The sequence below is a fragment of the Schistocerca serialis genome, chromosome 9 (genome assembly GCF_023864345.2).
Source record: "Schistocerca serialis cubense isolate TAMUIC-IGC-003099 chromosome 9, iqSchSeri2.2, whole genome shotgun sequence".
NCBI lineage: Eukaryota > Metazoa > Arthropoda > Insecta > Orthoptera > Acrididae > Schistocerca > Schistocerca serialis.
In genome coordinates, this window is record NC_064646.1 from 342,195,557 (window position 1) to 342,220,591 (window position 25,035).

The following is a 25,035-nucleotide window of genomic DNA, read 5'->3' on the forward strand; positions in this document are numbered from 1 at the left end:
TTTAAAATTTGGTGAGTAAATGGGTAAATAGCATTCTCAGTTGAGCAACTCTTCTGGCATTCAAACAAGACGCCTTCCTCAGGGTGTATTGCAGTTAGCAATACATCCTGAGGAAGACATCCTGCTATAGTCGCTGACACGTCAGAATTTTATAGTTGACAATGCAGCCTTAAACGCAGAAGAATTTTACTGATTTTGGAAAATCTCAATAATGAAACATGTCAGTAGTTACTGACATCTCTCCCATCACTTCTTAATAACTTTTCTTAGTAGCTCTGAGCATTTTGTAGTGTGCAACTAGGAGTTTTGTAGTGTGCAACTAGGAGTATCAATTCTATTAGGCACCATCTTATTTATCCTAAAGTCATCTTCATGTAGGAAGGCGACCCAATTTTCAGCTGTTCTGAGCATCCCACTGTAGTAATGGCTCTCGGCCAGTAAAATTCACTCTCTTTCTAGTGGCTTTTTTCCCCTTCCTGCAACAATATAACTGTGAATGTAAATCTATAAATGTTTTAGTATGATTAAAACAAAAGTCAGGTGACAGCAGTAAAAGTGAAGTGTTTCACAAGTAGGTGAGTGGGATTATTTACCACATTTAAAACTTTCTCAAATGTGAATCTGAAAGTGGAATTCCTACAGTTGACATTTGAAGACAAGAATGGACTGCAGAAGCATGTGTGGTCACCAAGAGAACTGTAAATGAAAGTGTCACAGGTGTAGAAACCTTAGGAAAACTTGGTTTCATGTCACCTGGAAAGCATTGAAATCTCAAGAAACCTGTAATGAATGGTTCTGACAATGATGTTTTAAAGTACTTTGAGTAAATATACCCAACATCACAAACACTTGTTAGAATTATGCATGAGAAAATTGGCTTCAAAAGTAGTACTTCATCAATGTAAAGAATTTTAAGAGACATTAGTTTTGAGTATGATAAGAAGAGCTTTTAGTTGAAAGAAGTGGCACACGTGCAACACGAACCACATCCCTTATAAAGATACAAGAGAAGAAGTTAGTTAAACTGTGTAGTAATTTGATGAAACATGGATGAATCAGAATTATCTCAGTAATATCTGTTAGAAAATGAGTGACGGTACTGGCAGTTTCAAGTTCCCATAGTAATGTTCTTGGATAATTATTCTGCATGGTGGCTCTTCAGGTTTTTTTTCTAGAGAAAACTTGTACTCAGGTGTAAGAAAACTAGCTCTGAATACCATTTGGAAACATATGCTACCAGTTTCATGAAGTGATTCACTGAACAATTCTTGCCCTGTCTTGCTTCGAAGTCTATCACTGTACTGTACCGTGCCAGTTATCATTCAGCTGTTACAGAGAAAACACCAGGTACAAACACCAGGAAAGCAGATGATGTGCCCTGGCTTAAAAATAAAAATATTCTGCACTCGTGCCGAACTCCTGCAGCTCATTAATTTATACGAGTCATGCGACAAATGTACAAACTTGACTTTCTTGCATGTGAGTGTGGTAACACAGTTTTGTGGTTACCCAGTTATCACTGTCAGTATAATCCCCTGGAATTAATTTTGGCACAGGTTGCAGGCTATGCGGGAAAATATCTACATCTACATCCATACTCCGCAAGCCACCTGACGGTGTGTCAAGATACAGCACTGAATAGCTTGTGCATGAAGCAACAGACAATTTCCCCCACCCCCCTTCCAGTGTGGGCACAGTCTGTGCAGTGTGCAGAAAAGCTTCAGGAAGAGTTTGAAAGGGAGGTAAAGATCGATATAAGCCTTGACCCTATCATAGTAAATTTACAATCAGATGGTTCGGACAGAAACTCTGATAGCAGTAACAATGGTATTACAATGCAGACTTTGGAACAAAGTAAAGTAATGAAATTTCTTAGTTTTAAAGACTCATAGTTTAAAAAATGTGTCTAATAATGTATCAGTTGTGTACTTAGCATATGAGAACTTCCCAGCCTTTACTGCTTAGGAATTTGTATCCTATGAAGCTTGCAGGAGAAGTTAAGCTCTTCCCAGTGTGTTGTATGTTCTAATAACTCACAATAATGTGGCTGCATAAATTCATCCAAAACTCCAATATTTCAATAGGTAAACCACTGTCATGTTAAAGGCACTATTTGAAAAATGCCTTAAAATGACAGGGAGGGTTACCTGTTAAGATATCGGTGGTTTCCGATGTTATCAGTTGGTATTCCCTCAAGTTATTTGCAGAAGAGGTTCATTGTTTCCTTGTTCAATGGATTATGAATACAGTCTGTCACTGTAATGCTGATTGAGTTAGTTTACGCTCATAATGTCCATTTATAGCAAACATATGACAATATACTGATTATTTTTATGATAGTCTTTGCGTTAGTCTTTTCTACCAGTAATTCGTTTTTATGCAATGATTACACTTAACTGTAGTCAAACTGACCCATGCACATGCATTATACACATTTTTAAAAATTAACTGGAGTAGACGCAGTTGTAAAGCAAATGTAATGACTTTGGTTTAGTTAATTTTGTTATGTACTACATTTTTAGAATTATTGCAAGCAGATTCAATGACCTTATCATTAGGCAAATGTTATATTGAGAAAAATTATCCTTGACATCTTCACAAAGCTGCATCAGCTGTTCTCGTCTTCCGATATCATGTGAACTAAAGCTGTGTACTCAATGTTGTCAAGATGTGAAGTAAGATTTCTCTCGAGACGACAGATCGAAATTGGTTTTAAAATTTATGTTCCCTTTATAGATCTGAGTTTATAATACAATGTACCGTACACAAATGGACCTGACTGTTGCCCGCAGCAACACAGTTCGGCAACATGGACTTTGTTTACCTGCTCTGTGCTGCCCCATGTGCGCACACCTCATCCCCTCCACGCTTTGCTACTGCCTCTATGCACGGAAGTGCTTTCCTACATCATGCAAGCTATAACTGTGCATAATGATCAGAGAGTGCATTTGTTACCGGATTTACAGTTATTTTCTTGCTTTGAGCTTCACCCGAGAAAACATTATCACGCAGTGAACACACAGTGTTGTAGAAATAATTCAAAAGCCAAGGTCGCTTAAATACTGTTTCTGGATAACCGGTTTCAACACACTAAAGGTGCCATCATTGGATCTGAATGTAGATTGTAAATGTTAATCACATTCAGATCCGACGATGGCACCTTTAGTGTGTTGAAACCAGTTATCCAGAACAGTATTTAAGCGGTCTTGGCTTTCGAATTATTTCTAAAACATTATCAATTATCTTTATCCACCCGTGTTGGAAAGTTGACTATTGAGATCAAACTGTAGAATCCAAATATGGTTTACAGATCATGTTTCCTATCAGAAGCCTTTAGAAAATCTACACTGAAATTACAACAGACTTAACTGCTTGCTGCTGTCCGACATAGTGTAGTAATGAATTCAAGTCTCCCAGTGGGCATCTACATACAGTTACAATTAAAAGTATACATTTTCAGCACTTCTATGTGCTTATTACTACAAAATCTACTTGTCTAAAATTTTCTAAACTAGTGTTTTTGTCTTAACATATATAACAGCTCATCCTTCCCCATATTAGTTCTACATGAGTAAGACGCTAGAGTGAAGTGGACATATGCTACCACACATCTTTCTTCCTGTGTTATTTGCAAAACAAATATATTATACAACACATTAGAATCAAACTAAGCCTATAAAATTACCTGGTTTTTGTTCTCCAGGATCATAGCTCAGCCACTCAAGACACAGAGGAAAAACAGGCAGAATCAGATCGTGGTGAACATATAATGAATCTTCCACCTCGTTGTGCACTGTGAAAATGGATATTCCTAAATTTTCAAGCAAACTGCTTCATAACGTAAGAATAAAATTGCTGAGCTTATTTCCTACCATATATTTCCAGTACACTAGCATCTCCTGAAACATGTCCAACAACTACTAAATTGTCATCGGGTTTTATTATCTCGTCATCTTTTTCACTGTCATCTGAATCATCCAATGTGACATATGGGTCTTTCCCTGATGTATCGTGAACAACAAGACTGCCAATTCCAAATAGATTACCTACATCATCTGAGAATGATAAATACAAATACACAAATTAGCATCTGAATAAACATATAATATACAAAAATCATATACATTTAATCTAATAACTGGTATGCTACCAACCTCCTTCTTTATCATAATTCTTAAGATTGTATTCGTCATCTTCATCAGTGTTCAAAGTTTCTTCTGCTTCATGTTCATTTACTTCTGCTTCACTGTCATCATCTGAATCACTATTCATATCTTGTGTGTCTTCTCTTGGAAAAGTAGAACATTGTGTGACAGAGTTATATATGTAATTCATCTAATTACAAGCACAGTCCAGAAGTTACCTTACATTAAATAAGAAAAGAAATTTCCATTAATTATCTTATTATTTTCAAAACATTGCAAAAATACAGACTTTCACATTTTGTCTCAGCACTCACAAAAGGGTATACCACAACCTGGCAGAAACACTGACTGACTGAAACTTGTCATATTATGTTGAACATACACAAAGATGGGCAGTATGAATGGTCACAGATTTATATGGCCTACAGGAGCATGTCAGAAATGCTGAAAAACCAGAACTGTAGGGACTGCGAGGTCAAGATAATAGTTTAACTACACTGCATTTAAGCAGTTCTTCCAAAGTGAATGGAATGAGAAGGAATCCCAATACGTGCTACAGTCAGAAGTAACCTCTGCCAGGTACTTCACAGTTGTTCGCAGAATATAGAAGTACATGTTTCTTCTGCTTACTGGCATATGACTTACTGGCTCAACTCTGGTAGGAGGTTTAAAGTATAACAGCACATTGTTCGGCAGCGCACCTTTTATTACTGTACCAGCAAGAAAGCAGCACTTCAGCTTATTTTGCATCAGATAAAGCTAATCTTTTATATTCTCCATCATTTTAGCTGCTGACTACAAATATTAAAGAGTTTTAAGGGCACTATTTCTGACCATCTCACCTCATCTGAAATGAAGAAGGGAAGGAAGATTGAGTTAACATCCCATCGACAACAAGGTCATTAGAGATGGAGCATAAGCTCAAATTGCATCAAGGATGGGAAAGGAAATTGTCTGTGCCCTTTTCAAAGGAACAATCCCAGCAATCGCCAGACACTGGTTTGAACCATCGTCCTCTCGAATATGAGCCCAGCTTGCAAACCATTGTGCTACCTCACTCAGTCACACCTCATCTGATCCAGTGCCTTCATTATCCTATAAGACTTGCACTGTTTGCAATAACAGGCTGCCAGGCTGAGTTTGGAAATGTTATCTGAAAACCATGGGCCATGCCGTTCGTGTGGAGGCTTGTGCACCTCAGTGATACAGATAGCCGCACCATAGGTGCAACTGCAGTGGAGGGGTATTTGCTGAGAGACTAGACAAATGTGGTTCCTGAAGAGGGGCACCAGCCTTCTCAGTAGCTGCAGTGGCAACAGTCTGGATGATTGACTGATCTGGCCTCGTAACATCAACCAAAACAGCTTTGCTGTGCTGATACTGCGAACAGCTGAAAGCAAGGGCAAACTACAGCTGTACTTTTTCTGTGAGAGCATGCAGTTCTTCTGTATGGTTAAATAATGATGGTGGCACTCTCTTGGGTAAAATAGTTCAGAGCTAAAATATTCCCCCATTCAGATATCTGGGCGGGGACTACTAAGAAGGATGTGATCGTCATAGGAATGTAAACTGGCGTTCAACGGATTGGAGCGTGAAATATCAGATTGCTTAATTGGGCAGGTATGTTGGAAAATTTAAAAAGGGAAATTGATGTTAACCCTTTGAGTGTTGCAGACATGAAATCCCACCACACACCATCTTTCCCAGGGACTGCGGACATCATTAGCCACTGCAAAGGTAGTTCTCATGGCCGCTGCAGACGGCATTTGCCGTCATGGGCTGGCTGGTACGAGTCATAATGACTGCTTTTACCATTGGTCTGTTCCATTACCTGTTGTCCTGCTGATGCCTATAGCTGTTCAGCAGTATTTGTCGCATTTCACAGTTGCTGCTAGCTCATGTGATCACCTGCATTCTGATTCTGCAGTGTCGTTTAGCTTTCAGCAGTATTTCTGTCTGATTTCACACTTGCAGTTCAACATTCGTGCTAGCTGGTTCATGTAATCACCTGCATACTGCTTCTGTGGTGTTGTTTACTTTTCTGCCTTTTCATCGGGATTTTTAGAGTGCTATCACTTTTGTGTTCCACAAACAAATGGCATGTCAGTGTGGTAAAAATGACGAAGAGATACTGGAGATACTCACAAGGAGTGACAGTGACAGTGAGTGTGCCATTTTCAGTGACTGTAGTGATGGTGGTGATTCTTCAGAAGAAACTCATAGTAATATGCGTCCACGTACTTTGAACTAGTACAGCTCAGCAGGATAGAAGTTCTTCAGATTGTAAAAGGCCATGCCTTAGTTACAAATTTGACTGGCAAAAGTGTGATTTCAGTTCATCACTGCATGCATTTGATGACTCATTTTCAGGACATAATTACCAACTAACATCTGATTCAAGCATACTATCCTATTTCATGCTATTTCAGTCAGAAAATCTGATGAAATTTATAGCATTTGAACCAATTTTTCACTTTCACCATGGCAAATACGCCAGAATCAGTTCATGGCCAACTGTCCACCTGGCAAGATACTGGTTTTGAGGAACTGTTTTGCTTCATTGGTATTTGGCTTCTCATTGTCTGTATTAAAAAGTTGAGAATAATGGGCTACTGGTCCTTAGATGTACTTTTGAGCACTCCAATTTTCGGCGAAGTTATATCCCATGATCGTTTTACTTTAATTTTGAGAATTTTGCATTTTAGTGACAACTCTGCCAGTCATGAGACAGTTTGCTTAAAACTGATAAAGTTCGTATGGCATTCTACAGTGCATTTAATCCATACAAAAAGCTCTGTATCGATGAAAACCTATTATTGTTCAAAGGTCGCTTATCTTTTAAACAATTCACTCCTTCAAAACAAAGTAGATTTGGAATCAAGACATTTGTGTTGTGCGACTGTAAAAGTGGATACATCTTGCATTTCATTGCATACGCAGGCACAACAACAGAAATTGAAGTCCATAATTTGGAGAAATTTGGCAATATAGTGGCAACACTAATGAAGCCATCCTGTGACAATTGGTATCCCAGTCCACACTTGTTCCTCCGACTTCACAGCCATAGAACAGCAGTATGTGGTACTGTACGTATCAATAGGCACAATTTGCCGAAGCTACATTTTTTTTGTCATCAGTCTACTGACTGGTTTGATGCGGCCCGCCATGAATTCCTTTCCTGTGCTAACCTCTTCATCTCAGAGTAGCACTTGCAACCTATGTCCTCAATTATTTCTTTGACTGATTCCAATCTCTGCCTTCCTCTACAGTTTTTGCCCCTCTACAGCTCCCTCTAGTACCATGGAAGTCATTCCCTCATGTCTTAGCAGATGTCCTATCATCCTGTCCCTTCTGCTTATCAGTGTTTTCCACATATTCCTTTCCTCTCCGATTCTGTGTAGAGCCTCCTCATTCCTTACCTTATCAGTCCATCTCATTTTCAACATTCGTTTATAGCACCACATCTCAAATGCTTTGATTCTCTTCTGTTCCGGTTTTCCCACAGTCCATGTTTCACCACCATACAATGCTGTACTCCAGACGTATATCCTCAGAAATTTCTTCCTCAAATTAAGGCTGGTATTTGATATTAGTAGACTTCTCTTGGCCAGAAATGCCTTTTTTGCCATAGCAAGTCTGCTTTTGATGTCCTCCTTGCTCCATCCGTCATTGGTTATTTTACTGCCTAGGTAGCAGAATTCCTTAACTTCATTGACTTCGTGACCATCAATCCTGATGTTAAGTTTCTCGCTGTTCTCATTTCTACTACTTCTCATTACCTTCGTCTTTCTCCGATTTACTCTCAAACCATACTGTGTACTTATTAGACTGTTCATTCCGTTCAGCAGATCATTTAATTCTTCTTCACTTTCACTCAGTATAGCAACGTCACCAGCGAGTCGTATCATTGATATCCTTTCACCTTGTATTTTAATTCCACTCCTGAACCTTGCTTTTATTTCCATCATTGCTTCCTCGATGTACAGATTGAAGAGTAGGGGCAAAAGGCTACAGCCTTGTCTTACACCCTTCTTAATACGAGCACTTTGTTCTTGACCGTCCACCCTTGTACATATTGTATATGTATAGCTTACCCCTACTTTTTTCAGAATCTCGAACAGCTTGCACCATTTTATATTGTCGAACGCTTTTTCCAGGTCCACAAATCCTATGAAAGTGTCTTGATTTTTCTTTAGCCTTGCTTCTATTATTAGCCGTAACGTCAGAATTGCCTCTCTCGTCCCTTTACTTTTCCTAAAGCCAAACTGATCGTCACCTAGCGCATTCTCAATTTTCTTTTCCATTCTTCTGTATATTATTCTTGTAAGCAGCTTCGATGCATGAGCTGTTAAGCTGATTGTGCGATAATTCTCGCACTTGCCAGCTCTTGCTGTCTTCAGAATTGTGTGGATGATGCTTTTCCGAAAGTCAGATGGTCTATCGCCAGACTCATATTCTACACACCAACGTGAATAGTCGTTTTGTTGCCAATTCCCCCAATGATTTTAGAAATTCTGATGGAATGTTATCTATCCCTTCTGCCTTATTTGACTGTAAGTCCTCCAAAGCTCTTTTAAATTCCGATTCTAATACTGGATCCCCTATCTCTTCCAAATCGACTCCTGTTTCTTCTTCTGTCACATCAGACAAATCTTCACCCTCATAGAGGCTTTCAATGTATTCTTTCCACCTATCTGCTCTCTCCTCTGCATTTAACAGTGGAATTCCCATTGCACTCTTAATGTTACCACCGTTGCTTTTAAGGTCACCAAAGGCGGTTTTGACTTTCCTGTATGCTAAGTCTGTCCTTCTGACAATCATATCTTTTTCGACGTCTTCATATTTTTCCTGCAGCCATTTCGTCTTAGCTTCCCTGCACTTCCTATTTATTTCATTCCTCAGCGACTTTTATTTCTGCATTCCTGATTTTCCCGAAACATGTTTATACTTCCTCCTTTCATCAATCAACTGAAGTATTTCTTCTGTTACCCATGGTTTCTTCACAGCTACCTTCTTTGTACCTATGTTTTCCTTCCCAACTTCTGTGATGGCCCTTTTTAGAGATGTCCATTCCTCTTCAACTGTACTGCCTACGGCACTATTCCTTATTGCTGTATCTATAGCATTAGAGAACTTCAAACGTATCTCGTCATTCCTTAGTACTTCTGTATCCAACTTCTTTGCGTATTAATTCTTCCTGACTAATGTCTTGAACTTCAGCCTACTCTTCATCACTACTATGTTGTGATCTGAGTCTATATCCGCTCCTGGGTACGCCTTACAGTCCAGTATCTGATTTCTGAATCTCTGTCTGACCATGATGTAATCTAATTGAAATCTTCCCTTATCTCCCGGCCTTTTCCAAGTACACCTCCTCCTCTTGTGATTCTTGAACAGGGTATTCGCTATTACTAGCTGAAACTTGTTACAGAACTCAATTAGTCTTTCTCCTCTTTCATTCCTTGTCCCAAGCCCATATTCTCCTGTAACCTTTTCTTCTACTCCTTCCCCTACAACTGCAATCCAGTCCCCCATGACTATTAGATTTTCGTCCCCCTTTACATACTGCATTACCCTTTCAATATCCTCATACACTTTCTCTATCTGTTCATCTTCAGCTTGCGACGTCGGCATGTATACCTGAACTATCGTTGTGGTCTGCTGTCGATTCTGATTAGAACAACCCGGTCACTGAACTGTTCACAGTAACACACCCTCTGCCCTACCTTCCTATTCATAACGAATCCTACACCTGTTATACCATTTTCTGCTGCTGTTGATATTACCCGATACTCATCTGACCAGAAATCCTTGTCTTCCATCCACTTCACTTCACTGACCCCTACTATATCTAGATTGAGCCTTTGGATTTCCCTTTTCAGATTTTCTAGTTTCCCTACCACGTTCAAGCTTCTGACATTCCACGCCCCGACTCGTAGAACGTTATCCATTCGTTGATTATTCAATCTTTTTCTCATGGTAACCTCCCCCTTGGCAGTCCCCTCCCGGAGATCCGAATGGGGGACTATTCCGGAATCTTTTGCCAATGGAGAGATCATCATGACACTTCTTCAAATACAAGCCACATGTCCTGTGGATACACCTTACGTGTCTTTAATGCAGTGGTTTCCATTGCCTTCTGCATCCTCATGTCGTCGATCATTGCTGATCCTTCCGCCTTTAGGGGCAATTTCCCACCCCTAGGACAAGAGAGTGCCCTGAACCTCTATCCGCTCCTCCGCCCTGTTTGAAAAGGCCGTTGGCAGAATGAGGCTGACTTCTTATGCCGGAAGTCTTCGGCCGCCAATGCTGATTATTTATCAAAATTTAGGCAGTGGCAGGGATCGAACCCAGGACCGAAGACGTTTTGACTATGAATCAAAGACGCTACCCCTAGACCACGGGTACATAAGCTACATAAAAAATTGAAATAAGGAGAAGTTGAATTTATGTCAACTGACACAATGTCTGCCATCAAGTGGTGTGACATGAGAGGAGTGTTGATGTTGACTACCTGTAACACTACAGAAATGCACGACACTGGAAAGACAAACAAGAAGACTGGTGAGGAAGTAATGAAGCTACAATGTGTTGTCGACTACAATGCAAGTTGGGCATAGTACATCACTTTGACATGCTTAATGGATTTGTGCATAAATCTGTTAAATGGTAAAAAAGTTTTTTTTCCATGTTGTGGTCCTTTATATTTTGAATGCTCACTCTGTTCACAGCTCAGTGACAAGGAGAATAATATAATTAGCAGATTTTCATTTATATCTGGTGCGAGAACATATGGAAAAAGATGTTACAGAATAGAGAAGAGATAGGAAAGGAAGATGCTCTGATGATGAGAATCCTCTGTGCTTTATGGAAGGCTCTTTTCAAATGTCGTTCCAAGTGACCAGTCCAAGAAATGTGGATTATAGCGTAGATGCACAGTTTGCTTGAAACAGAATGGGGCCGATAAACGAAATATGAATGCAAAACATGCAATGTACCCTTGTGTGTTGTACCACATGAAGATCAACTTTTAGCCAAGTTGCTACATCTAGAAGATGGAATTAAGCCCTTACTTCTAAAAAAATATTTAAAAAAAGAAAAAATGAAATATAAGCACAAAAAAAACAGGGGTAATGAGGGAGTAGGTTTAATAATGAATAAAATAGGAACACAGATTAGCTACTATAAACAGCATAGTGAACACATTACTGTAGCGAAGGTAGACACAAGGTCCATACTCACCACAATAGTACAAGTTTGTATGTCGTGTACCTCTGCAGATGATGATGATGATGATGATGAGATTGAAGAAATGTATGATCATATAAAATAAACTTTCAGGAAACATTCCTCACACACAAAGAAAGAAAATATGTTATGTGGACATGTGTCCGGAAACGCTTACTCTCCATGTTAGAGCTCATTTTATTACTTCTCTTCAAATCACATCAATCATGGAATGGAAACACACAGCAACAGAATGTACCAGTGTGACTTCAAACACTTTGTTACAGGAAATGTTCAAAATGTCCTCCATTAGCAAGGATACATGCATCCACCCTCCATTGCATGGAATCCCTGATGCGCTGATGCAGCCCTGGAGAATGGCGTATTGTATCACATACGTCCACAACACGAGCACGAAGAGTCTCTACATTTGGTACCGGGGTTGCGTAGACAAGAGCTTTCAAATGCCCCCATAAATGAAAGTCAGGAGGGTTGAGGTCAGGAGAGCATGGAGGCCATGGAATTGGTCCGCCTCTACCAATCCATCGGTCACCGAATCTGTTGTTGAGAAGCGTACAAACACTTCGACTGAAATGTGCAGGAGCTCCATCGTGCATGAATCATATGTTGTGTCGTACTTGTAAAGGCACATGTTCTAGCAGCACAGGTAGAGTATCCCGTATGAAATCATGATAACGTGCTCCATTGAGCGTAGGTGGAAGAACATGGGGCCCAATCAAGACATCACCAACAATGCCTGCCCAAATGTTCACAGAGAATCTGTGTTGATGACATGATTGCACAATTGCGTGCGGATTCTCGTCAGCCCACACATGTTGACTGTGAAAATTTACAATTTGATCACATTTGAATGAAGCCTCATCCATAAAGAGAACATTTGCACTGAAATGAGGATTGACACATTGTTGGATGAACCATTCGCAGAAGTGTATCAGTGGAGGCCAATCAGCTGCTGATAGTGCCTGCACATGCTGTACATGGTACGGAAACAACTGGTTCTCCCGTAGCACTCTCCATACAGTGACGTGGTCAACGTTACCTTGTACAGCAGCAACTTCTCTGACGCTGACATTAGGGTTATCGTCAACTGCACGAAGAATTGCCTCGTCCATTGCAGGTGTCCTCGTCGTTCTAGGTCTTCCCGAGTCGCGAGTCATAGGCCGGAATGTTCCGTGCTCCCTAAGACGCCGATCAATTGCTTCGAACGTCTTCCTGTCGGGACACCTATGTTCTGGAAATCTGTCTCGATACAAACGTACCGCACCACGGCTATTGACCCGTGCTAATCCATACATCAAATGGGCATCTGCCAACTCCGCATTTGTAAACATTGCACTGACTGCAAAACCACGTTCGTGATGAACACTAACCTGTTGATGCCACGTACTGATGTGCTTGATGCTAGTACTGTAGAGCAATGAGTCGCATGTCAACACAAGCACCGAAGGTAGTCCTTCCTTCAATTGGGCCAACTGGCGGTGAATTGAGGAAGTACAGTACATACTGACGAAACTAAAATGAGCTCTAACAAGGAAATTAAGCGTTTCCGGACACATGTCCACATAACATCTTTTCTTTATTTGTGTGTGAGGAATGTTTACTGAAAGTTTGGCCGTACCTTTTTGTAACACCCTAGATAATGGTAAGGCAGATTTCAGACCCAGGGGCAGACGTGGACTCAAGCCACAATTTATGGGCAATGACTGGTACATTGAAACTGAAGAGATTGCAAAACAATAGGAAATTAAGGAGATGGGACCTGGTTAGAGTGAAAGAACCATAGGTTGTCAATAATTTCAGATGAGCCTTAGGGAATGATTGATAAGAACAGGTGAAAGGAATACAGTCAAAGAAGAATGGGTAGCTTTGAGAGATGCAATAGCATAGGATTAAGTAGGTAAAAAGACAAGGGCTAGTAGAAATCCTTGGGCAACACAAAAGAGATTGAATTTAATTGATGAAAGGAGAAAATATAAAAATGCAGTAAATAAAGCAGGTGAAAGGGAATACAAATGTCTAAAAAATGAAATTGAAAGAAAATGCAAAATGCCTAAGCAGGGGTAAGTAGAGGACAAATGTAAGGACTTAGAAGCATTATCATTAGTGGAAAATTAAAGAGACCTTTGGAGAAAAAGGAGCCACCTGTATGAATATGAAGAGCTCACATGGAAAACCAGTCCTAAGCAAAGAAGGGAAAGCAGAAAGGTGGTACATGGAGCAAGTAGTAAAGGAAACAAAAGGAAAATTTGAAGTAAGAATTAAAGTCCAAGAAGAAAAAAACTTTAAGGTTTGCCGATGACATTGTAATTCTGTCTGAGACAGTGAAGGACTTTGAAGAGCAGCTGAATGGAATGGACAGTGTCCTTAAAAATAGGACATAACATTAACATCAACAAAACAAAAATAATAGAATGTAGTTGAATTAAATCAGGTGATGCTTAGGGAATTAGATTAGGAAATGACACACAAAGCAGTAGACGTGTTTTGCTATTTGTCACCAAAATAACATGATAGCTGAACCAGAGGGGATGTAAAATGTAGATCAGCAATGACAAGAAAATCATTTCTTCACAGGGGAGGTTTGTTAACATCGAGTATAGATTTAAGTGTAAGGAAGTCTTTTTTGAAAGTATTTTTATGGTGTGTAGACATGTATGGAAGTGAAACATGGACGATAAACAGCTTAGACACGAAGAGAATAGAAGTTTTTGAAAATTGGTACTACAGAATAATGTTGAAGATTACGAGAGGTAGATCATGTAACGTATGAGGAGGTACTGAATGGAATTAGGGAGACAAGAAATTAGTGGCACAACCTGATCACGAGAAGGGATCAGCTGATAGGACATTCTGAGACATTAAAGAATCACAAATTTAGCACTGGAAGGAAGTGTGTGTGAGGGGGGGGGGGGGGGGTGTAAAATCACAGAGGGAGACCAAGAGATGAATACAGTAAGATGATTCACCAAGATATACGTTGCGTAGTTATTCAGAGATGTAGAGGCTTGCACAGGATACAGCAGAGTGGAGAGCTGCATCAAACCAATCTTCGGACTAACAACCACAACAACAACAACAACAACAACAACAACAACAACAACAAAACATCATCATCTTAGAAAACCATTTAATGACGAAAGAATCTTCCTACTCTGACTTCCATAAATACACTATATAGTTGACCTCATCTAGAATAATACAAAAGAAACATAACACCACATTTGGAGAGTTAGTCAATGGATGGGTGACCAATAGTACAATATGGAGGCCATGACGTATGCTATATATATTTCATAAGCTTGTTGCACCATGGAAAGTTGTCAATGGATTTACACAGAGCTTTTGAAAAATGTAAAAGATTTACTTGGTCACCCTATTCTCTGTTAAAAAACCATTTTAATTTTAACAATGTAGGAAAGACAGATTGTTACTTACTGTAAAGACGACACATTAAATTGTAGACAGACAGGCCTGTTGGTATTTTAGTCCCTGCTCACTCCATCAGATAGCATCTGTCTCTCTTCTCACCCATACACTACTATCCCTTCCCTTTCCCCATACCCTCCAGATTGTTGCTTGCATCTCACATGGTTGCCTTCTGACCCAAGATGTTGAAGCTGGCGGTCATGTGTGCATGAGGCATGTTTGCTTGTGTGTTACTGATGAAGCCTGTGACTGAAAGCTTTATGTAAGTGTCTTAATTGTGCCTGTCTGCAACTTAAAGTGTCTTCTTTACAGTATGTAGCAATCTGTCTTTTCCTATGTTGTTGATATTCCTACATGGAGTTCCCATTATAATTTTATAATATTTGTGTTTAAACAGACTATGCATTCTGGTTCTTCCAGTTACCTTTCAACTGGAAATTAGGCCCACAAACATCACTGAATAAAGCTGAGAAGTGATCATCATTCTAGGTGGTTCTAGATTAGGACTGCTGAGATTTTTAGAAACATTGGGAATCTGATATACTGATATTTTAGATAGGCATAATCTGTATCACTTCAGGCAGGGGGTGTTACCTTCATAGTCTCAGATGTTATTGAATTTAGCAAATGTTAAAATTCAGGAGTAAGCAAGATACATGTATTTTTTGTTCTCTCTTATAACGGTATCCTCTGTTTGGACGTATCTGTCAAAGTTCTTTTACTGTCGCCTTTTGAACTTTTTTTTATAATTTACAGATTTTTTTTTCCTAAAATGCCTATTCAGAAAAGTTAGGTTTTTTTCTGTTCATTAGTACCATATTCTCTGTAAAGGAGAGCTTCCACTTTTAAGTTGGACAGGTTTTATTTTTAAAAAATTTTCAAGGGTAATGTATGTCTTCACTGAAGTTGATTCTTACTAATTTCTTTGTTACAATGTTTATTTCTATTGTCTTTGTTCCAGTTATTTCTTATCACTTTATTTGTTGCAGTTATTTCTTATCACTTTCACTGCAGCAGATATTTCTTACACTTTGTGTTAGTTTCTTATCACTTTCTTTGTCATGGTTGTTCATTGCAGGTTTCTGTACTGTAGTTGTTCAATGCTAATTTGTTTACCGAAGACCATCCAGTGAGTTCTGTGTTTTTGTGGGCAATTGACCAGTTGACACAGTTGCAGCGTGTTTTGTAAAAAGGACTGTTTGAAATGTCTTCTGACTGGAGAATGAAGTGTGCTGGCTATTTGCATAACTGTAAAAGAGTGATCTACAAGACAAACAAAAAAAACAGATTTTGTTCAGGTTGGGAATAAGTGTTCTCATTTGAAGACTGTTTCAAAGTGAAGAGGTTTCCAGTGACGACTTTTTGTGTTCTAAGTGTTTTGATAGAACAACAACAATTATAGTATCTGAACAAGGTGAAGCCTCCCCCTGGTGCACATGATGCAGATTTTGCATCAATAGAGGAAGAATTAAATACCCTGAATCAGACAACTACAGAGGTAGGTATTAGTCCTGTTAAGAAACCATGGTCAGTGAAGTCCGAGTCATAAGCTCTATGCATCAAGAAAGTGCAGAGAAATTACTAAAGTTATGGACGAATACACTACAGCAAAACTGACCCCACTCTTCAAGTAGAAATCCATCTTCAGAAGAAAATGAACCAAAGCACTATTGCACCTTGTCAGGAATTTTTCACAAATATCAATTCAGCTGTTGAATATTGTGTATCCTACAATGAAAAGGTGCAAGTTTTAACTATTATTCCTGACACATTTTCAAAGAAAATAATTTGAACTATATTCTATCACAACCAAAGTACATGGTATACAAATCAACAAATGTGAGATCTGTAAAAGGACTCTTTGGAAGACCAGATTCCTATTATATGGCTCAAGTTCAAATAGTGCAGTCACTTTATCCGGAAGAATAATGGGACTGTTCTTGGCAGAGTGGCAACAAAAAAGACACTATAACTGCAACAGTAAGGTCAAAAAGTCGTAAAAGTGAAAAGGTACATGACTCGCGGTATTAAAGAAACTTTTGAAATTTATAAGAGCAACTATAGAACATATTGGAAGATCAAAATTTTATGCACTACGACCTAAGTGGGTAGTTTCACACCTACCCAGAGATGTTTGTTTATGTGTGTACTGTGCGAATTTTGAACTTTGTGTGGTAACTTTGAAGAACTTACTGGAGCACATGACATATAACACTTTGGTTGGGCATGTGAAGTCATTAGTAGTCTGTGATGTAAAGCGAGAGACCTGTTTGTTTCAAGAATATGATGACTGCCCTGGAAAGGGAGGACTGTCTTTACACACACTTTGCCTGGAAGACGTAGAAGATAACTCTGCAGAAATTACATATGTGACATGGGAGGAAAATAAACTAATTAAGAAAACTGTTGCATTTGAGTTTCATTGATGAACTTGGTAAATGGTCAGTGAAAGCTGTAACACACCAGCATGTGAAGAAATTGCAACAACACATTGCAGAAGTGAAAGGGTCTCCCACAAGAAGTACAAGGGTATCACTGGAGTAATGACCAGGTTTCAGTTTTTTACAGGAGTGACTTATTTTCAAAACAAGACCACAAGTGTTGCAGTTATAAGTGATGACTCAGGACATGACTCAGCACATGTTTTGCTAGCAATGTGTAAAATTCTTCAACTGCAAACAGGGGCACAGAAGATCATCATTATTTCTGATGGTGCTCCTCGTCATTTTAAAAATCGTGACCAGCTGTTTGAATTGATTACGTCACTTGTGCCAACTGACTGAGTATACAGTGCTACTGGTCATGAGAAGGGCCTGATGGTGTAGGCGGCCTGCTGAAGCACCATGCTACAAAACAATCTTTCCTGACCAAATACACCTGCAATTCAGAATGCTGAGGATTTTACAGGTCATGAAATCTTACACATCCACAGCCCTCATTCTTTTGCCCAAAGAGGAAATCAAAGAATGCCATGAGCAGAAGAAAGAAGAATGGCCCCAACGAATTACTCCAGTGAAAAGAATTCAGAAGACACAGTTTTGGACTCAAAGTGATGGGTGAACTCACATTGCATGCACTTTAAAGAGCAAGAAAGAAGAAATTTTGTTCGTTTGGCCAACTCATCAGAAACAGCAGGATAATATTCAGATTCAAAACCTGAGAAGGGGGATGTTTGTGGTGTGTGAGTATGACTGTGACTGGTAGATTGCACAGATTATAGACACCAGTTATGAGTTACATAAAAAAGTAGTGAACTTTGTACCACCACATGGACCAGCTGCTGGATATAGGTTTCCAGCTGAAGGACAGCAACAATGCCATCAGTGCTCCCTTCCTGTTCACAATGTTTTGAAGATTTAAGTGCTGCAGTTCCTATTGGTTCAACAGGAAGGCATCGCTCTATACCAAAGGAAGCTGTTGAACACATTTCAATACAAACCAGAGTGCACAGAAGTTGTACAAATTGAAACCTTTAAGTGTTTGCACCTTTCACATACATATTGGAAACATTTAAAATGCTTGAAATATGAGTCTCTTACTCATCTTTCAAAACTAAAATTATGTTAAATAATGCTAGGTTTAGATTTTTATGAGCCTGTTATGTGCTAATAAAACAGGTTTTATATATGGCAAAAATTTCAATTGTTTATAAAACCCAAAAGCGGAAGCTCTCCTTTTCAGGGAATGTAGAACTATATGGTACTAATCAACAGGAAAAAAATTATGGATTGGCATTTTTGAAAAAAAAATTTTTCCACTAATTGTAAAAAGTTCAGAACACTTAAGTAATAGAACTTTCACAGATAAATCCAAATGGAGGATTTCTTTGTAATCATAAAGCAATCATCTTTCAAAAACCAGCAAAATATCTAGAACTGCTAGAGAGATACAGCATTTTAATTTTTTTCCCAAATTTCGCATCTTCGAAATGGTATGCGCAGTGCCATCTTTGGAGGGCTGCATCTCGTCGGAGCAGAATTTTTTTTGGAGAAAACAAGAAAGTACTTATTCCTTCATTTTAACATATGCTAAAGTCAATAACATCTGAGACTATGAAGGTAAGATTTTTTCCTAGGCTGCCTTAATTGACATGGACTATGCCAAAATATCATTATCAACCCTCCATATATATTGGAAAAAAATATTATCAATACATTGACATAAAAATATTGACGTACTGTCCTATAAAAATATCAGCTACACATTGTAAATACACTGCTGATTTTGGATTTGTATATTTAAGTATTGATTTATTATTAGATATTCTGTATGTCAACGAGCTAGCTGCCTGCTTATCCCCCTTAGAACAAGAATTGAAAGGAAAATAATGCACATTCACACTTGGCAATAACCACTTTGCTAACAATGGTAACTGCATGTAAGTGGCACAATACAAGGTGCCCAGTAGGTCCAGCATTCAGTTTCATTACACATTGGATTTGTCTGCAACACTTCATGCCAACGTCCCTATTTCCTCATTTCTGCTAATGCCAGTGACCAAGCAGTTTTTGTGTCAAAATTGGGTGGAACATTGCACTTTCTGTTGGTAGTGCTGAGTGCCAATTATATCAGCATATCTCCTCACATGTCTCCACCCACCACAAAGACCAATCTTGTCATTTAGATTATGGTCTTTTTTTCAGCAACTGGTTTTGAAAAATGTTGATGTGAAGAAACTGTATACTACTTGTGTTAAAAATTGTTTTTTAGCACAACTGGTGTGCTATTTCTCCACATCGGAGACTTTGTTATCCCATTCACACTGCTACCTGCTCTCCCCCCCCCCCCCCCCCCCATTTCAATCGGACTACTAATTTGTGCCACCTATACTTGCTTCACATTGTCAAAGATAAACACTGGACATGATGTGAGCTGAAAAAGCCGTAAGATTCCTTCACACAGTGAAAGTAAAATTATGTTCTACTACAATTTCAAAAGAACAATTTGATATATTTACCAAAATTTGGGAAAGAAAGAAATTATAAAATAAAAGTATCAATGTTCAATATTGCCATTTCGATATCGATATATCGCTGAAAAAGATATTGCCAATATATATCGATATTTTATCAATAGTCCTGTTCTGGATGATTAAAAATATGATGTGAATTTATAAAATATAACACAATTATGAAATTAAAATCATTTTTGCTAATTAATTCCTAACTATAATATAAAACTCATTTACTAACTAACTGGAAGAAGATTGAAACATGGGAAAGTCATTTGAAAGTAAGGAATATTTCATAGACGCCATTACTGAGGGTTTAGTATTATTTAATGGTATCATAAAATTGATATATTTAAAATATTGCTTTGGAGGAGTGCTTTCTCTTGCACAAAATGATCTGGAAGAACATTACCCACTCAATAACTATATTGGGAGATACAGGACCATATGAAAATATGCTCAGAATTTGTATACAGTGCAATAAAATGAAACAACGAAGTTGGAAAAAAGTAAGTAAACTGTTTACAATTTCAAAAGTAATTGCTGTAATGATTAATACATTCATCCCATTGTGACACGAAATTGTCAATGTCTTCACAGAAAAATGTTTACCGCTCCCTGCTATAGTAAAACTAGTCATGGTGAGATTAATGTACTAACCAATCTTGGATCATATGAAACAACTGATACCCTACTGAAAACATAAAAACCAAAAATCCACTACATGGCTACGCAAAAATCTTTAAATGTCAACTTTTATAAATACTTAATGTAATTACAATGATAATTATAGACTTCTCAGAGAATATAAACAATTATTTATATTTTATGTATGAAATGTATGTCCCAAAGATGGTTTTGTAAAACTAGATCGATACATGATAATTTCTTTGCTACATGTTGTTAGAGGTACTTTTTTTTAAAGTGCGAGGACAGAGAACAAGTTATGTTGATTTGTATTGTAAAGTTAAATGACTGAAAATATACATGTAATTTCCCACAGAGTCCACCTGTTTTCAAATAATTCCTGTAGAAACAACCCAATCATTCTCTAGATGGTATACAAAAGTTAAACTAAAGAAAGGCAATGGGTAACAATCCTCAACTAAAAACAAAGAAGAGCTACAAAAAAGATGAGTGTCACTTTAAAAAAAAGCTGGTTATTTAAATTAGAGCATCACTATTTCTCGCTGCACTGTTTCACTCTCTCAGGGTGGCAAATACTGTGAAAATGTGACCAGCCACCCAAATTAATAACTTACTTCAAGAATTAATAAATCAACTTTGAGCAACAAGAGGGCGGTGACAGACTACAGAACCATGACTGTACTCAGGTGTGCACCTCTTCATCCGAAGCTAATAAGTGGCTACAGATGTCTTTTTTCAGGGCTCCAAAAATATGGAAATCACATGGGGAGAGATTGTGACTGTATGGAGGATGTGTATGGGCTTCCCAACGAAACTTCTGCAGGATAGTCGAACCAACCATGACAACATGAGTGGGCTTACAGTACATGTCTGCAAGACTTTAGTTGTACTCATAAACAATTAATTTCTATTAAGTATGATACCACATAAGGATAATGTTCCACCACCATGCTCGATTGGATATAAGGAATGAAATAAATGTTGGTGAAGCAACATTTAATTCATTTGGGCTACAAAGCATAAGAACATTAGGGTCGACGGAAGCGTCCGATCCCACCCGTTGGCTTTGACCCGTGACGTAAGGCTGTTGTGGTGTGTGACGTCACTACAGCATGGAGTTTAGTTTGTGAGAGTGGCATGTTTGTAGGTGTCGTTTTGATGTGATCAGTGGTGCTCTCTGGTGGTGTGTTTATGTGTTGTGTGTGAGGTGATGTTTTTGGTTTAGTTTGCGTGTGTGGAGTGTTTATAGGTGGCATACTGTTGCGGTCGGTGGTCCTCTCTGGTGGTGTGTTTATGGAAAGTGTGTTATGTTGAGTATGGGGTTCACTTGCCTGGTAGCATTGCATATGTGTCATATCATTGGCGAATGCTTTCAGCGGAATATTTTCCGGTGAGTTAACGATTTTAGCTTTGTTATGTCGACGTTATTGTAGTTTTTTTTCTGTTCATCTAGTGTGAATTTTGGTAAATTGCTTTGTTTATGTCTTTGGTAGGTATGGATATGACTGACAAGGTAAACAGTTTTTGGTTGTCGGCGATGATGGGAGACAGCGCGTTGTCTCTAATAAAATTTCTTAAGCTATTTGGCCTGTTGGCTGAAGTCTTGAAGTGTTCAGTGTGTCATGAAGAAATGGGGCTTACTAAAGTTCCGGCGTCTCTGACTAGGGACGGATATATGTGGAGATGTCATAAGGATAAAAGGTCAAGAGAAGTGTTTGATTCCAGTTTTGATTTTCTAGGTTTTTTTTGGTGGTGGTGGTGAAATTTTTGAGATTTATAGTGTGGTATTGGTTGTTTCTGTTGACCTATATAGGTCAAGAGAAGTGATCGATTCCAGTGGATTTTGTGTGTAGTGGAATTTTGGAAGGTTGTGGGGGTCTTGTTATTTTAGTGTTTTTTGTTGTTTGGTGTAGTGGCATGTGTTTATATTTAGTTTGTCCCCATCCAAAAACCCCCAATTTCCCAAGCCACCCAAAAACCCCCAATTTCCCAAGCCACCCAAAAACCCCCAATTTCCCACGCATGTCCCGTTAGTTTGATTAGGTTTTTTGTGGATGGTGTGTGTATTGGTTTTTCGATGTATTTTCGTGTTTGTTGTCATGTGTACGTAATGACGTCATAGTGGATGGTCGTTTCCGCTGTATGTTTGATGTCATGGGTCAAAGCAGACGGGTGGAATTGGATGCTTCCGTATTTCCAAACATTTATTGGAAGAGTTACAAACTGAAATATTCAGTAACAAGTCAAAGTTACTATCTAGAGAACCTGCTACCTGCTTAATAGGAGGCACCTTTGATTCTGACGCCACAGCAAGGAATTGAGACACAGCTATTCATTTAACAACATAAGGTGATGAAACCTTGTCACATTTGTCCACGGGGGTACTGTCAACTTATCAAAGGAACCCAGCTGTTAACATCTCCTCCACTAGTTTACACACGTGACTTGTACTTGCTGGAAGATCTCATGAGGTTGGATCACTGTCCAATCTCTTGCAAGTCAATTTGTCTCATACACTCCAAATAGCTAGGACAGTGAAATGTAATGGTGATAAAGCAGCTAGACATGACATTCAACACACCTAAAAAAAGGAAATGACTAATCTCCCTTTCCACCTCATTTAATATACACCATTCAATGAATTGCTGCACCTATCTGAGAAGCCAGCTTTGACAATTGTTCGAAGCAAAGTAATTCAGTGACTGCACAATAAACAGCATGTGGTATACTTCAATTCAGAATACATTTATGCTATTGCCTTCAGAAAAACAGCATTAAGAAAATTTAGATAGCAGCCAACAGAGAAAATGTACCTAAAATACGAACATGTGATGCAATTCTTGAAAAAGTGAAAACTGGCACTTTGAAACTATTCTGGCTTGACTTAAATGTGACAAAAAGTCAACAGGATATGAAACAGAGAACATGATTACAATACCACAGATATCGTAACAGGAAGGACAAGATTTTGAGGAAATTATATCTTCACAATCGATTAACCCTCAAGGCATTTTATAGGGCCTCAGGTTGAAAAATCACCGTCTACTGAGGTAACATCTTTTATCCCAATCTCCAGACATAACAATCATACTCCCCTCCTCCAAATACACATTTATCATACACACAGTGGGCACGAAACATTTACCCTAATTTATCAAGTTGCATGGATTCAACAAGATCCTGATTACATCCATTAAGCGTAAGATCTACAGTCACCATAACAGCAATATGGAGGGACAATAAAATTCAGCATACAAACATAATGCAACAGGTGGGCAAGCTATAGCAGCATGGAACTTCAGTGAACTTTCTCTAGATTTCATTATACCATGTTCTTCACCAATATTAGTAACTTGATCTCATCACTAAAGATGAAACACACAACAGGCATTTTATTACCCGTCTCTCACGAGGTTGTGGTTTACAGAATCGATGTGTGGCAGATGATACATTATGTCAACGGTAAGGCTGAAAGTTCACAATAGAAACATCCCACTTGCCGATGTGACTTAGGTTCAGATAACGTATCTGAATTTTCTCATGTGGGTGGTGCTAAGACCAAGTGATTTTATACAAGAGACTAAACAAACAAAATCACCGGTTATATCCTCACAAACGCATACACAAATCTTCTGTAAGTGTGCATGTACATATTTGAAGTTATTTCATTGTATTATGATGGCAATTCCTGTATCACTGTAAAACAATTCCTAGATGAATATACATTTCCATCACCTTCGTACAGGGCACAGTGACAGTGTACGAAGTACTGATGGACTTCTAAGGGGCTTATCCGAGATATTACAAGAAAATGTGACGTATCTTTGAATTAATTGATTCTTACTTGATTTCACATCCTGCTTGCTCAATAATCTCCTTCATTTCCTCATCTGTTAGTGTTACCTGGAAAAAAATATTGCCCGTTTCACGAAAAACTTTTCACTTATATGAGGATTTGATACCAGCATACAATCATACCTTGTGCGGATTTTCCGCTGCAACGCCTTTCTTCACCCATCTCACACATGGAATGAAATTTAGACGTTCAGTGCCTTCTTCCATAGTTTAAAACGTGATTACTTTCACCGTAAATAACTTTTATTTACATTGACCACATGGCACTGATGTCTTTGCCCTCTCCAAGATAAACTACATCCTTCATTTCTAAATTCCAATAATCAAAGATATTCAAATATTCTAATCACCACGTCCATAGGAACACAGTGGGACCCGCACACGTTCAACATTTAATTGACAATTCTAGTTTGTCAAAGTGCCCATACTTTCAATATATTGAAGCGACCTACACAACCAATAGCACTGACAAAACCTGTAAATTGACAACGCGATTTTACAAGGTTAAGGTGTATAACAACAATAAGAAAGCTTATGCTGCAGTTCATTAGCTTAGCATTGCAAGCAATGGAAAGCAACGAAAAAGATGAAATGAGTCAAGAATGGTTAAAAAAAAAAGGAGTGACAAGTTATTGACAGAAGTCAGAATCACGGACCTGAACAATTTCATAACTTATTTTCCGATGAGCCCTGCATCGTACCGGTACGTCGTGTTACTAGCGCTGATAAGACATAAAACAGAGCCGCAAAATACGTTAATGA

The 25,035-nt window shown here is 38.5% G+C and overlaps 1 protein-coding gene across 1 annotated transcript in view; it reads right to left on the reverse strand.

Moving 5' to 3' along the window:
• The window catches only part of LOC126419060 (periodic tryptophan protein 1 homolog), a 54,531-nt gene extending 29,954 nt beyond the window's left edge, over positions 1-24,577 (reverse strand). Inside the window, exons 1-5 of the mRNA XM_050086139.1 lie at positions 24,397-24,577; positions 24,263-24,321; positions 4,155-4,288; positions 3,873-4,055; positions 3,686-3,793 (exon numbers count right to left, since the gene is read on the reverse strand). Coding sequence (XP_049942096.1) covers positions 3,686-3,793; positions 3,873-4,055; positions 4,155-4,288; positions 24,263-24,321; positions 24,397-24,480 — 568 coding nt within the window. The 5' untranslated portion in view covers positions 24,481-24,577. The remainder of the gene's footprint in view (positions 1-3,685; positions 3,794-3,872; positions 4,056-4,154; positions 4,289-24,262; positions 24,322-24,396) is intronic.
• Positions 24,578-25,035: the final 458 nt, after the last annotated feature.